This window comes from Falco biarmicus, chromosome 20, assembly GCF_023638135.1.
Source record: "Falco biarmicus isolate bFalBia1 chromosome 20, bFalBia1.pri, whole genome shotgun sequence".
NCBI lineage: Eukaryota > Metazoa > Chordata > Aves > Falconiformes > Falconidae > Falco > Falco biarmicus.
In genome coordinates this window covers 5,289,632-5,303,837 of record NC_079307.1, presented here as the reverse complement: position 1 = coordinate 5,303,837, position 14,206 = coordinate 5,289,632, and the positions used below count along the sequence as shown (strand labels likewise).

The window sequence follows — 14,206 nt, the reverse complement described above, 5'->3', positions numbered from 1 at the left end:
CATACGTGACTTGAAATGCTCTTTCCTTATCAAACAAAATACCCACTGGTTTGGCTTATTAGTGCTAATCTTCAAAGGGAGAAGCAGTCCTGAGGTTCCTGGTTCAATTCATAAGTTCAGCTCCGCTCTGGCAGCACTTGCTTGACAAAGTGCCATTGTTGCCCACGGCCGGGGCCGTGTGTGTGTGTGTGTGTGTGTGTGAGGTTTAACCTTCTGCATTTCCCCTTTTCGGCTGCACAAGGAATGCCCAAAGCTGTGCAGAAATATGTCTCTGATGTATAGTTTACATGTGAAAATGCTGCATTTGAACTTGTACTGACTCTGCTCAGAGTGGATCGGGTTAAATGGACTATTACAATGGCAGGAGCTCATCTGGAACTAATAATTTTTGAGGCCACCAAAAGTAAAAAGTGAAAAAAAAAAAAAAAAAAAGGAAAGAAAAGGGGGTGGGGGTAAAAGGGGGGGTGGGGGGTGGAGGAATCCTGGTGAGTTTGGTGGCCAGTGACTAAAGCTTCTGCTGCCACCTACTGCACATGGCTGGCAGCAGGGCCGGCTGGGAGCTGCTCGCTTTGGGCCGAATTGCCCACAAAACAGGTTAAAGAGTGAACATCGGGTCTGGCACGGATGGAGCGGGTTCGCAGCTCCGCACACCCCGCTCAGCCCTTCGCGTGGGGGTCTGGCCCAGGCTTGTCTCCAGCTGCTGTGGAGCATCTGGTGGGTCTGTTATAGAGGGAGAGGGACACGGTGCTTGGATTGTCACAGGTTTTGAGCCGCGCTCATTTTGCGTTGTTGCCACTTGCTTAGGATTCACCACCATGGAAGAAGTTTTTGGCTCCGATTTGGGGGGCCGTTAACAAAGCCCTCATCAACTGCAGGCAAGTGGCTGCATCACAAATCACACGACAAAACCAGCGCTCGGTGACCGACATCTGTTTTGTCTCAGAAAGCGCAGCACGAAAGAGCGATGCTGGTCGGTAGCCCCACCCGCTGGAACCGGCTCAAGCATTACCGTGCTTGCTGGCCTGGCTAGACAATAAACGGAGTCTATTTATTTATGATGGCTGGACTCTAGCAGGTCATTGGCATGGTCTCCAAGGGCGATGCATTCGAATCCCTTTCTCAATTTTCTCTCTGCCATCTCTCCAGGCTGCTTTCTATTCTTTGTGCCTATTCTCCCAGGAGATCTGGTCTTGAAACAAACAGCTCACCATCGTTGTGGCTCTTGGTTGTGAGGTTAAATAAGTTTAGGAGGAAGAGTACATTTGAAACGGTGCTGAGCCAAACACGCTATTGTCTTCACCAGCTCTGAGTCTGCCGTGGCAAGTTCCTGGGTACATAGGCGTGTTGGCTGAGTTACATATAGCTACTGCAAAGTGGAACTGGATTGAAAATGAAGCTCATCTTGTGACTAAACACACAATTGGGAATTAGCCTCTGGGCTTCTGTTTCTGGCTTTCCGAGGGATCTCAAGAAAGCCACGGCAGGGGGAAAGGAAAGCTGTGTAATTTCAGAAAGCCAGCCTAAGCCAAATGCCGGGCCAGTGGCCCTCAAAAGGGGTAGCATGGAGGGTGTTAGGAGAGGACCTGCCACACTGCTTTCTGCTGGCAGCGTGAGCAGAGCCTCGGGAAGCTGCTTGGGGAAGGGGTGCTAGAAACACAGAGGTATTTGGCAAGGTCTCCTCTCCAGCCTGCAGCACGGGGTGCGCGGCTCTGAAGGCAGCGCATGTGCTTCAGGAGCAGAAAGAAGCTGCATCCAGCAGCCCCTGGGCCAGCGGGGGAACGTTCCTACCCAAATCATGGGGTCTGGGATTTGTTTCATGTGGGCTGTGGTGCCTTTTACAGTCACAGGCCTCAGTATGAGGTAGTCACCTTGAGTTCCCTTTATAGTAAAGAGTATCTGACCTGTTTTAAGATGAGGGGAAGCGCTCTCTGAACTACTGTGCCTCATCCTTGGCCACAGAAGGAGCCTGGAGTGACCCTCTCAGCTCGGGTAAGGATGAATCCTGCCAAACATTACACAGAGCCCAGGCCAGGATGAACCTCCAACCTCTTCTCTATCTTCTTGCCGTTATTCTTCGGGATCTCAGGCTTGGGGAAATACAAAATGTGCAGGTAGCCATTCTCGCAGGGGAAGGGGAATGAAAAAGTATAGAAGAACATTTCAGAATGGCTCACTCAGGTTCCGAATTCCTCCTTGGAGGGCATCTGCCTCCCTCCGCTGGCTACAGAAAGATCCAGGGAAAATAAGCCTTCTCGTTTGGCTGAGCCACCCTGGAGATGTGAGGCTTGGTGATGTGAATGCCACACCTCGGCCAGCTCTGCCTCAGATCCTCCATCTCTAAATTACATTCCCCTCCTGTACAGCCAGTGTCCAGTTGTAGCCAGCTTCAGAGTGTATTTAATTAACTCCTTACCAGCTCACACCCTTGTTCACCATTCACTGACTGTCTTCCCAGCCTTCCTTCCCAAATCGCTGCCTAGGTCCTTTTTCATCACCCTCTACTGTCCTCCAAAGCTGTGGGATTTTTTCCAGCCCAACCCCATGCAGGTGCTCTTGCTGAATATGAGGTCAGGTCTGCTCCGCGCTTTGCTCTGCAGGGCCCAGGGAAAGCAAATCTGCTGGGCATCATGTGAGCCCAGCTATGAGAATCTGGGGGATGTGGGCTTCTGGATGCCTGTAATTTACAGGGAAGAGATAAACCACACATCCTGGAAGAGCCCTGGGCTGCCGTTTTTCTTGTATCCCACATTTGGCAGGTTGAGAGGTTTGTGGCAGGAGCCAAGATGTTGATCGTTAGCATGAAATCCTTCCTTCCCACAGACCCTCTCTTCCCTCCCTAGAGCAGGGGCTGGGCTACCTGGGAGCTCTCGGCTCCTCCATCTCAAATTCCAGCTTGAGTTCTGCTGTGAAATGTCCTCAGTTATTTCATCTTTCCTGCGGAGAAAGGCTAAACAAACGTTCAGCAGTCTGGCAGAAGAAACTCTGCTTACTCAAAAGAGGACCAGCAAGCCAGAACTTCAGCTGCTCTCTTTCAAGATCAGGGTGCATCTATTTTGTGAAATGTTTAACCCACGTTGGGAAGTGCTTTTGCAGTCTTAGCCTTGCCGCGTTTCCACCTGGCTTCCTCTCTCCTGCAGGCAGCTCACTAAGTCCCAAACCAATGGATCCCCATCCACCCCTCCATGTGGTTGCAGGCCATCTGCTGGAAGCAGCCCCTGATGCTATTTGTGGGAAAGAGAGATGTAGTGTCAGGAGCAGCAGGGTGCAGGGAGCCTGGATCCAGGCCTTCTGCCTGGGTTTGTGCCATGCACTCCAACCAAAGCTCCTCTGGCAGTTGGCATCTTCCTTCTTAAGTACCATAGTGGGGAAAAATGTTTTGCAGCAGGAATGCTCACTTGGATCTCTTTCCCCTGCATAGACACGTGTTTTCAAGGAGCGCATGGGATAGTGGCATCTTTTTGAGACCTCTCCCCCTTAGTCAGATGTGCTGTGGAGAAGAGGGAGCTTGGAGACACACGTGTGAGCAATGCAATCATGCCTAGCTGAGCTTCTCCACAGAACTCTGACACCAGCCTGAAACAGTGGGGAAAAAGAGAGCTGGATGCTTCCTGTGGCACACTTGGGTTTGGATGTAAAACAAGAGACAACTGGGGTCTCGAAGAGAAAATGATGTCACGCAATGAGCAAAGCTGGGAGATTTATTTGGGAACTGCCAACATGCTCAGCAGTTAGGAGTCATTGCCTAATACCATTACCTGAAGTGTTTGAGAGCAGGGTATACCTACTCACATGGGTACTATAGAGACTCTACGAGAAACTCTCTTATCTTTCAAGAGCTTGTTGCATTTAGAGGCTAGATAACAAGGACAGGTCATACAAGCAATAAAAGGGGAGAAGATGCAAAGAAAAGAGCCAGGGGAAAATTCCAGTACAGACTTCCAGGGCAGGTGGGTTTAGTCTGCACCTGTGACTTTCTGGCTGCTCTCCCCTTAATGGGTCTGAAGATGAGGATCAGGTGAGGGTCAGTGGGGTCCTCCTGTAAGAAGTTCATGGGCAGCCCAGGGAATGGTTTGTGAGTGGGACCGTGGGCAGGAGAGGCTGGGTTGTTCAGGCTCTCAGGCCAGTATTTCTTCAGTGCATCACAAGGTAAGCGGATAAACACAGTTCTGGTGAAGGCAGTAAATGATTAGGGGGAAAATCTTTCCTATCCATAAAAATCTGCAAGTTTTGTTAGGAGGGGAGGCATGAACAGATCCCTTTTCTGTCAGGCTTTTACACTGTCAAGATTTTCTCAGTGACAGCACTGAAGCTTAGAAGTCACGTTGACTACTTTAACAGAAAGTAGGTGCATGGGAATGAGGTGTAACTTTTTGTACCTCCTGGGGGAGCAATCTATTTAGCAACAATAGGGAAAAATCAGTTTCATTCATGAAGAAGGGGGCAACAGGGAGGAAGGAATCGCTGTTCGTTAATGTTGCCTTAAGCTAAACATTAATGAAGTGCAACACTTAAGATGCTCACATGCCTCAATTATGTCCACCAAGCTCACGTTGCCTTTCCAATTATGTAGGCTAAAAAATGAGGTATGTGTGAAGAGACTGCTGTTTGCTCATTACCTCTTTCTGTGAGTAGTAATTCCGCTTGCTTTCAGCAGCTCAAGTGTTAGGTTGTACTTGCACACACAGGGTTTCAAACAGCAGCAGCCAAACAGTACAAACGCACCACACGGCACGGGGATGGGATTGTTGTGAAAATGGATTTTAACCAGGGGAATAATGCACGATGTGAGCAGCGAGCCAGGCTTAGCACTGGAGATGTTGTCCTGCAAACATGGAGGTGAAGCTCGGAAAGACCTGAAATGTCTGGTGTCTGAGGGTGTTGCTTACTGGCTGGTGCTGGCCCTGGAGGAAGGGGCTGAGGACTAGCCAGATAAGTGACTGATTGAATGGTTAGTGGTACCTTTTCAGTAGGGCTCTGCTGCTCCTTCTGCAGAAAGCTCGATTTTTCTGTTTCTGATCATCCTGTTAGGTTATACCATGCGTCCTTCTAATGTAAAACAAAAATCAAATATGGTTCAGAAAAACTCTCATTTTTATTGCACTAGACACAGAGGCTAGATAATAATTCTGGAAACTAGAAATCATCTTGTTTATCCAGTCCATTTTTATTATTATCATTAAGTGGGAAAAATTGACAGACAAAAATTCCTTCAAAATTGTGCAATAATACACAGCAGAATTCAGTGAATGGAAAAAAAAAAAAAAAAAAAAGACACAGAGTAGCAATTCAAATGGTATAGTACTAAGCTTCACTTAAGGAACCAGATTAGAAGTTGACACTACCTCTAAACAAAACTCATTAGAGACTGGATGCTTGTAGACTGCTGCACATTTTGAAGGATTAATCACAAATGTTACAGCTAGTTCCAGTAATGAAGATGCTCTCTGGGTCTAAGAAGTAACTAAGTCAATTGCACCATTTCCCTTCTGAAGTCCATTTGAAGTTGACTTGAAAGTTCTTTTGGAAAAAGTTCTTTTGGCCTTTCCTGAACAATTTTACATTTCCACCAGCGAATCAGTGAGATTTGTCATACTAGTGTCCTGGCTAAGAGATTTCAAGCACGCAGATCCTCAGGCTGAAACCCGCCCTGTGAGGAAAGGGCATACTGTGCAGGGAGAGTCGCTGGCTCAGGTGAGGTTGCCCTGGTGGCTAATGTGAGCTGGGTCTGCTTTTGGTGACTCTAGAAACGGGGTGAGTGAATACTCCTGCCCCGTCGGTCGTCTGGGCAAGGCAAGTCCCTCCCCACCCAGACAGGAGATTTCCAGTCACTTCTGCCAGGATTTCTAGAAACCAGCGACCAAGATGACCTGCAAACACAAAGGTCCTTTGGTCATGAGGCCAAAAGATGACTGTGTGGATGTTGGTAGCCACTGTCACGGCACGTGCTCCCTCACGCTCATATGCTCTCTCCTCCCCTTTCTGGCTGGGTATGCGGCTCCTATAGATCTGTATGTAACTTGATCTCTGTCCAAGGAAAACAGCCTTCTCCCAGCACTGAATCTGCAACCATGTCAAGGTGGGAGCACATGGAACAAGTTACGGCAGGGTTAGCCAGGGCGTGAACCTACAGCACGCCAGCTCTTCCGCAGATTAAATATCTGCATGCGGAGTTGTCCCCTGCGGTCAACGTGACATGCTTCGCCCCTCTCCGAAACTCCTCTCAGTGTGTACCCGGGGTACGGGCTGCCAGCCGAGCGGCAGAGGAGTTGTGAACTTGTGCTCCGGCTGGCCCCTGGTGCCCACAGTGGTGCTGGGCTCTGTGGAGGTGGTGGCTTCTGCAGGTCACGGCGGGAGCTGGGGCAAGCAGCTCGCCGCAGCCATTGCACAGAGGCGGCAGCCGACAGACTGACTGATGTGATTTATTCAGCCTGAAAGGATTGCTGTTTTGACCTTGAATGGGTGTTCAGACCTCGAGCCTAGAAAATGGTACCTCCTTGTCCTTTCTTGTAATAATCAAAACCCTCACCCCAAAAAAACTGTGGAAAAACCCAAGCCAAAGTAAAACAAATCTCACTGTCCCAAACCCCACCAGATTTTAGCGTGCAACTCCAGTCTTGTTCAAATGGACTTAAGAGTACCAGCAGGCATCTGCAGCAAAATCTGAAATGGATGCAAGCACAAATTAACTGGAAAGACTTCCTCCTAACCCGGGTACTTCCCATACCCCCTTTTTTCCTTATGGATCCAAACATTTCCCTGGGCTCATATGAGGTAACCCCAAGTCACCTCCCAAAAGTCAGGAGTCATGTCACATTGCGTAAGGCTACTGAAACAGAACCAGAACAAAATATGCATCCACATCCCTGTACCATATTTACAGCAGAACCCTCCCACCCCCTATACATCTCTGTGAACAAGATTCCGTGCTTCAAAAATTCATAAAAATATACAATTTACCCAGAACTGCATCTGTCCTGCTCACTCCCTGCCTGGGGCTTAGACTTCTCTATCTGTATATAAAATACACTAGCCCTGTGAAGTTGCTTTGCTGAGAGCACAGTGGCGATTTTTGCAATGAAGGGGAAGTCTGGGGGGGCAGGGCATGCCTCTTTGTTACAGTGTGGTGCACGTAAGGTGAGGTCAGCTTTGCACAAAGCCTGGCTGCTGCAGTGCCCCCAGGCCCCTGTGCATGCAGGGGTGACTGCAGGCAGAGCGCAGAGGGCTGTTCTGCCCGAGTTTCGTTAGTGGGGCACAGGTAACCAAGAGTGTTGCTTGTGAGCGCAGCATTACAACCACATGCTTTGCTGGCAATAGACTGAGCTCCACACGAGTGCGGCTGAGTCACGGATACAAAGGAGCCTTTCAGAGTGGCCAGAAGTAACCCGTCCCCCAGCCGATGCTTGAAAGCAAGCAACCAAGGGATTTCTGCAGAATATAAAGTGGTTACAAGGGTGCCCCTTGGTATCTTGTCTTCCAGGTAGAGATGGGCTAAATTCTACTCGCCTTACTGGAGCAGAATTTACCTTGGGGGGGAGTAAATCAGCAGTATTTAACCAATAGTAATTCTCACCAGAGAGGTACCAGCTTCTGGGATACTATACTGCAGTTTTCAGTTACCTGTGCCAGATATATTTGCTTAATAAGGAAGGGGTTCAATACTCTTTATCTGTGCTTTTAGCTTTCTTTCCTGTATAAAATCTTTTGATTTATATCTTTAGAATAGTTTAGCCTCTGATCAGATTCTGGTCTCTCTATGTAGCTGTAATTCTAGGCAAAGTGAGCTATATATGCTGGGTTGATTTACTCAAAATTTTTACTCCCAAACCACACCTGACCCACTAACAAGGTAAAAATATTTTAACTCTGCAAGCTTGCTGCTACTTATAAAAATCTGATTATAGCTTGGTCCCAGCTTTGGGGGAAAAAAACCTGCCACCAGGAATGATAACACCAGTAATTGAAAATAGAGTTAGTATTTCTAGAGTATCAAACCTTACAGAACTTTAACTTTTTTATACATTTTCTGTATGTGAAATAAAATGGATCAGTCGTGTATCAAAACATAGTTGGCCTCTCATCTCATCTGTAGGAAGACTGCAATTATAACTTAATTTACACAGCAAAAATACTTTTGGCTTAAATAAAAAAAAAACCAGTGTGACAAGACAGCGTGCTGTATCTTACTGCTGTGAAGTTTTGCATATATAGAGCACGGACAGGCGTGACCCGTGAACATCCACTCGTGTCATTGCTCTTGGGTTGGCAAGTAGTTGGATTCGTGGTGAGATTCACATTTCACTATCACAAAAAAAGCTCGACAGTGCTAACCAGACATTTCTACTGTTACCTCTGTAGCCAGTAGTATGTCTTCTGGAAATGTGAGATGACTAGTTACGGGAAAATAATATATATATGTGTATACATATGTGTTACTTCTAAAGCTGAAGGTGCAACTACAGCTGCTTTTAGGAAATGCTATTGAAGGAGGGTCAAATCCCTGCTGTAAACCAAATGAACGTAGATGTTCAGCAATTACTGCAATGTATGACTGGAAAATCCGTATGGGAAGCCGGTTCCTAGTTGTGCACAGTGGAGGCTCCCCCTCCTGTCCACCGACATGCTGCATCTTAGAGAAGCTCCACGGAGGAAAGGTGTCCTGACCAGCTGGGAAGTGTGTTTTATGGCATGCGCTTTAACTTCAGGTAGTGGCGACTTTTTCCAGTGATGTTACTGACCTGAACTACAGATTAATTGCGCCACACGTGATGGGCAGGGGCAACATCTCAGTAAGCGCAGGTGCCCTCCGAAGGGGGTTGGGCAGAGGTGGGAGGGTACGGTGTGTTGTTACTGCATACCTGAAAGTGAGGGTCTGCAAAGCCTGGCTGCTTGCACAGCGCTGCCAAAGGATGCTGCAGCGCTGCTGCCCAGGGGAAACCTCTGTGCTGCAGGCAAAGCCCCAGAAACCCTCCTGCGAACGGTCTGTGGGGTGTTGCACCCATGTGCAAGGGGTTGTGTGACCCTTGGCAGCACGACATCACAGGGATGCTTGTAGGTATGGCAGCACAAAGCTGAACTCATACGTAAAGTAGATGCTGCAGTATCCCAGGCTTTGAGATTGCTGAAAGACTGGGTCTTTAATAAGGGGGGGAAATATGTAAAAATAAGGATTTTTATTATCATGGCAAGAACAATGATGGGGATGCCAAGATAGTACTGTCTTGCAAGATAAAGTGGCACACGTTCTACACAATAATGTGTACAATGTCTGACGGCTTTGGAAATCTGTTCTCAAGCAGATTTCCCAATAAATTAACACAACAAAAATACTTCCATATAAAACAAAGTCCAAAGGATTTTTTTAAAAGTAAAAGCAAAACTTTCAGGGACTATATTACTTATCTCTCTCTACATATATAATCTCCTGAATTTTTTTAAAATAAATTTATTCTTGTCTTAGAAAAATAAAACGAGTAGCCAATTTAGTCAACGGAAAATATCTCACAGACTTAAAAGCATGCCCAGCAAGCATAGCCTTGTAAGACTAAATTAATGTTAAATCAAAGCAATTTGTTACTAAACCAACCTAGTCTGCAATTCACAGTCGATTACTACAAAGTGTATTTTTAAAACTTTTTTTGGCCCATATAAAAATAACATATTGCAACTCAAAGTGCATTTTTAAAATAAACAATCAACTATTTTTATCAAATAAAATATTTACACCATTTGGTTTTTACAGTCAGAAATATGCTTCATGCGATGACCATGGGAACATCATCTGAAAATCCAGTTATCATTGGGGCTTCGTCATCCTCATCTCCTGAAAAACAAACCCAAAGTGCTGTTATGCCGCCCTCAGCGGTTCATGGGGCACGACTAAACAGGCTAATGAAGGTGGCCACAACGCAGCCCTCAAAACCAGTATGCATTGCAGCCTTGCCTGTGCTGTAGTTGACTGTTGTATCTGTTATATTCAGGTTTTAATGGATTTGCATTAGAGAGAGAGTGGTTTAAGTGAAGTTGCTAAAATCATTTAGCCAGGGCCAGCTTTGTACTCTTAGGTCAAGATCAAATCCATAGAGATATTTATGCCAAAGGTGGCCCAAAGCACGGTAGAGAAGTTAGGTCTTGCACTGATTTAATGTCCTTAATCCTGTCCTGAAATGACACTGTGCGAAAGCGAGGGCTACATACCTAAATCATCTCCCGAGGAGAATATGGCTGAGCCCAGGCGGGAGCTGTAGTGGCTGTTGGCAAAGGCAGTGAAGCTGTTCTGCAGCCGTCTGTGCCTCATGTACAGCACCACGAAGCTGATCCCGAGGGTCACCAGCAGCAGGAATAGCACTGGTACCACGATGGCAGCCACATCTGTGGATCTACTGTTTTCTTCCACAGAAGAGTCTTCACCTAAGATGAGGGAGGGAGAGAGAGAAGAACCATTTGCAACCGACAACACGTTTCTCTAGTGAGTTTGTGAGGCTTTCCCTAGTCTGTTAAGGAGGATAGGGAAAGTGCCAGGGGCTTACCAGTTCCTAGCTCATCATAGAGAAGCGTGGCCGGCTCGCCACACATCTGCCCGCTGTACAGGCACCTGGCCTGCACGCTGAATGAATAGTTGTGGCCTATCTTCAGGTTGGAGACTCTGAAGAAGTTTTCAGTGGTGTTCCCAAGATAAGCCGTGATGTTCATCAAGCTGTCAAACATGTGAATCTCATAACCCTGAAAGTTGTGAAAACAAAGACACAAACCCCAAATCACTCGGCTGCAGAGGTCAGGCATGCTCCTTCTGATGGGCTTTGAAACTTGTTTTCCCTCCTGCATGGAGCTGTGATGAAATGCATTGGGCTGCCAGCCGGGAGACAGCCACGCGGAGCCTCCTTCGGGCATCCCTGTCGGCGTGCACTGACCTTGGCCAGGTCAGGCAGGAGAAAAGATTTCCGTCTGTCTGGTTCAGGTTCACGCTGTTCTTAGTGACCACACAAACCAGAGAGTCCAGTAACAGCGATGGCTTTTTTGGCAGTTTGCTACCTGACAGAGAACATGTCACAGATTTTCTATCAAAGTCTAAACAATGGCAATTCTTACATGCTACCGATGTGCCTCCTGGCACCATGGGGCAGTGTCCTAACCCCAGTCCTTTCACATGTGTGACAGTTAACCTTCTCCAAGAGGACAATTCTGTTCCTAAAAGGTGACCAATTGGATCTACCTGCTTTAGTGCCTTAGTGGTGATACAAACTGGAGATACAGAAAGGGCTCATCAAGGACACTTAGAGGAGCAGAGTGTATTATAAGGAGTCTGTGAAAGGAGCCCTGCAGTGACTCTGCTCTAGGTTTTTCTGAAACACTGCCTGTAGGAAGGAGAGCCAACACAACTTACCCGGCTTTCATTGAAATTGCTCTCCTTTAATGCCAGGCTCTTCCAAAAAAGCAGAATATGGTCATTTTCTGTTATAATTTTTAAGGCGTCTGGTGCAGACAGTGGAACTGCAAATGAGAAAAAATGGCAGGCAGGTTAGGTTTAACATTGGTGACACTTCCTTTGGCTGAAAAACAGCAGTGGGGTCACTTCTGCAATGTAGTGGGTTTTTAGGCATCAGCACAATACTCTGCTTAGAAAAGGGCTGTACTGCAGGAGAGGATACTGCGGCACGTAATCTGGTAGGAGTTTTTCAGTGGGTTTTTATGGTAGGACTGTAATGGTGCTTCATGGTGTCTGCGCAGCCAGCCAGGTGCCTTTCCATCTCCATCTAGGCAGGAGAAAAACTCCGCAGCTATCGTTTGAGGGGCTTCTTCTCTGCTGCTGCCGCTCAGGGGTTTAACTGCCTCCGCTGGGAGCTGCAGGGAGGCCTCTTAGAATTGGGCTTTGGCTGTGGGAGAGGACTAAGCGATGCAGAAACACTGCTGCAGCCTCCACCTAGCGCAGGGGTGGGACGGATGGTGTGTGCGACAGGCACTGGATTCCTGCTAGTGGACAGTGCTGCAGGGACTCGCCCTGGCACCCACCCAGTGGTACTCTTTCCTTTACCTGTGTTGATCTTCATGCTGGATTCTTTGCTCATGTTTCCCAGTTGAACGATCACATGGTATTTGCCTCCCGGTTCAAGTTTCTTAATGGTGTACTCCACCGTGCTGTTGCGAGTTTTCACTTTGTAGATTTTATCTGTTTTTCTTACCAAATCTTTAACCGCGACAGCATATAACTGGAGAGGGAGGAAAGGCACACACAGTGAAAGATCTTATTTTCCTGCAGACTTGCTAGCAATCTCATACAATGGTAGGCTATTTGACGAGGGGGGGCTAAATTTGCATTAAGCCATGCCTGTGCTCGACAGAAAGCCTGGGAAGTAAGATTTCAAGCCTCTTGCTGGACTTGTTGGATCCCTGTCAGAGATCAGTGTTTACAGATATAGAAAATGCAGTTACTGGAACAGGTGAGGGCAGGAGGAAAATCTCAGGTTGTATTCCTTAATGAATCACAAGGATGCAGTGCAAACTCTTGCCCTCTCAAACTTTCCAGTTTTCCAGGAAGACTTATACCTTTAAACCTTTGCTGTTAAAGTCTCTGGACCAGAATAGGAGTGGAAAGCTTGCTGAGAAAATGACTCGCCTTCAATGGAGCGAGACCTGACTGTATGCCAGCATGCCAGAAAACAGAACCGGGCTTTGTTGGGGCTGTGCCGGCGCAGCTGGAGGGGGAAGCGGCGCCCGCAGCCTGGCTGGCCCGACACCTGTCCTGCTGACCTGGGGGCTGTGTTCCGGCACCGGCCAGCCCAGACTCCAGGGCAGAGCTGAAGCCAGAAAGGTGTTTTAGCACATGCTCAAGTTTGCTTTCAGATTCAGCAGCAGATATCCCAGACCCGACTCCTTTTAAATGCAGCATGTACATTACAGGCCTGAGCTAATGGCCAGTAACAGAAAGAGAGGGCATGCAGGTCTCCAAGGCGTCAGCATCTTGGCGATGACTATTTAGATGGAGGCTAGACCTGATCTCAGGCTCAGTTCTCCATGAGCAGCAGGGCAGGGATCTATCTGTGAGCCAATGTTTTGTGTGCAAAGGGAGAGGAGAAAGTGATGTGAGGTGTTACCATGTCCTGGTCAGGTGAGTCGTAGGGCGATTCCCACTTAATAACGGCGAACGTTTTCCCGGTGTGTACTGAGTGGAGGTGCCGAGGGGGGAGCCGGTTGTCAGGGATCATCTTCACCACAACGTAGTCGGATGGTGGCCCTTGGTAGGGAGACATCACACGGACCTTGAAGGGATAACACAGCAGTTAAGACGGTGCCTTCACATTTCGGTAGCAAGCAGGTAGGAATGGGAACAGAAAAGCAGCCTACCAGGAACAGGTACTGCTCGTCCCGCTGCACGAGCACGGTGATGTTGTGGGAGGTTGTGGTGGTGTTGTATGGGCTCCTGTACAGCTCTAGGAAGGACGTGGCATAGAAGATGCCATAGACCTGCAGGGGAAGAGCACAACAGGGTCGGTACAGAGTCTGGCACAGCCCAGAGCATCCATCCAAACTTTCACTGGCTGTCATTTTTTAGGGACACGAATCAAAGACCCTCTTTCTCCTGGGCACTTCCTCTTGCCCAAGGTCAGGTTCACTCTGCCCACTTGCCTCTGCACTCCCCACCCTAAAATCCTGGGCTCAGCTCTGATAACACAGCCGTCAATTGAAAGACCACTGCATCATGCTATCTGTATTACAGCCACTTCACTGAATCAGCAGCTGAACAAATAGAGAAGGCGGCTTGCTTTGCTTCTGGTTAAGGGGCAGCAGGTGCCTGCCCTGTTCTTGTAAGCATAAAATTTTCAGGCCCTGGGAATTCAATCCCAACAAATAATCCTGATTTAAGATTTTGCTTGTGTTTTAAGGCTCTGAGCTAGACCCCATCCTGGCTGGCGAGGAAGGAGAGTCGGTGCCTTACGACATTCCTCGGTCCAGTCCAGCTGCATTCCACTGCAGTCTGGTTGACGGCCTTGGCTTTGAGACTTGGCGATGCAGGTCTTGTCCCACTGGTCACAACATGTACAAAAGACAGAGGGCTGTCACCCAGCTCCGTCTTCGCCCAAGCAGAGATTTCATAGGGTGTGTGTGCTGTCAAATTTGCCACTAAGCAAGAAGAGAAACATGTACTATTAGGTGAGGCAAAGCACTGCAACGGCGGCAGGGAGAGAGCACTAGGGAACGGCCATCGTCATCA

At 47.9% G+C, this 14,206-nt stretch overlaps 1 protein-coding gene across 3 annotated transcripts in view; it reads right to left on the bottom strand.

The window, feature by feature from the left end:
* Positions 1–5,143: 5,143 nt before the first annotated feature.
* Positions 5,144–14,206, bottom strand: part of SORL1 (sortilin related receptor 1) — a 53,402-nt gene continuing 44,339 nt past the window's right edge. For 2 of the 3 annotated variants that reach the window (XM_056322745.1, XM_056322746.1), the window contains exons 41-48: positions 13,931–14,115; positions 13,339–13,458; positions 13,089–13,253; positions 12,029–12,203; positions 11,381–11,487; positions 10,527–10,719; positions 10,195–10,407; positions 5,144–9,820 (exon numbers count right to left, since the gene is read on the bottom strand). In XM_056322745.1, the coding sequence (XP_056178720.1) occupies positions 9,753–9,820; positions 10,195–10,407; positions 10,527–10,719; positions 11,381–11,487; positions 12,029–12,203; positions 13,089–13,253; positions 13,339–13,458; positions 13,931–14,115 (1,226 nt within the window). In that variant the 3' untranslated portion in view covers positions 5,144–9,752. The remainder of the gene's footprint in view (positions 9,821–10,194; positions 10,408–10,526; positions 10,720–11,380; positions 11,488–12,028; positions 12,204–13,088; positions 13,254–13,338; positions 13,459–13,930; positions 14,116–14,206) is intronic. The other variant, XM_056322747.1, reaches the window with a different exon arrangement.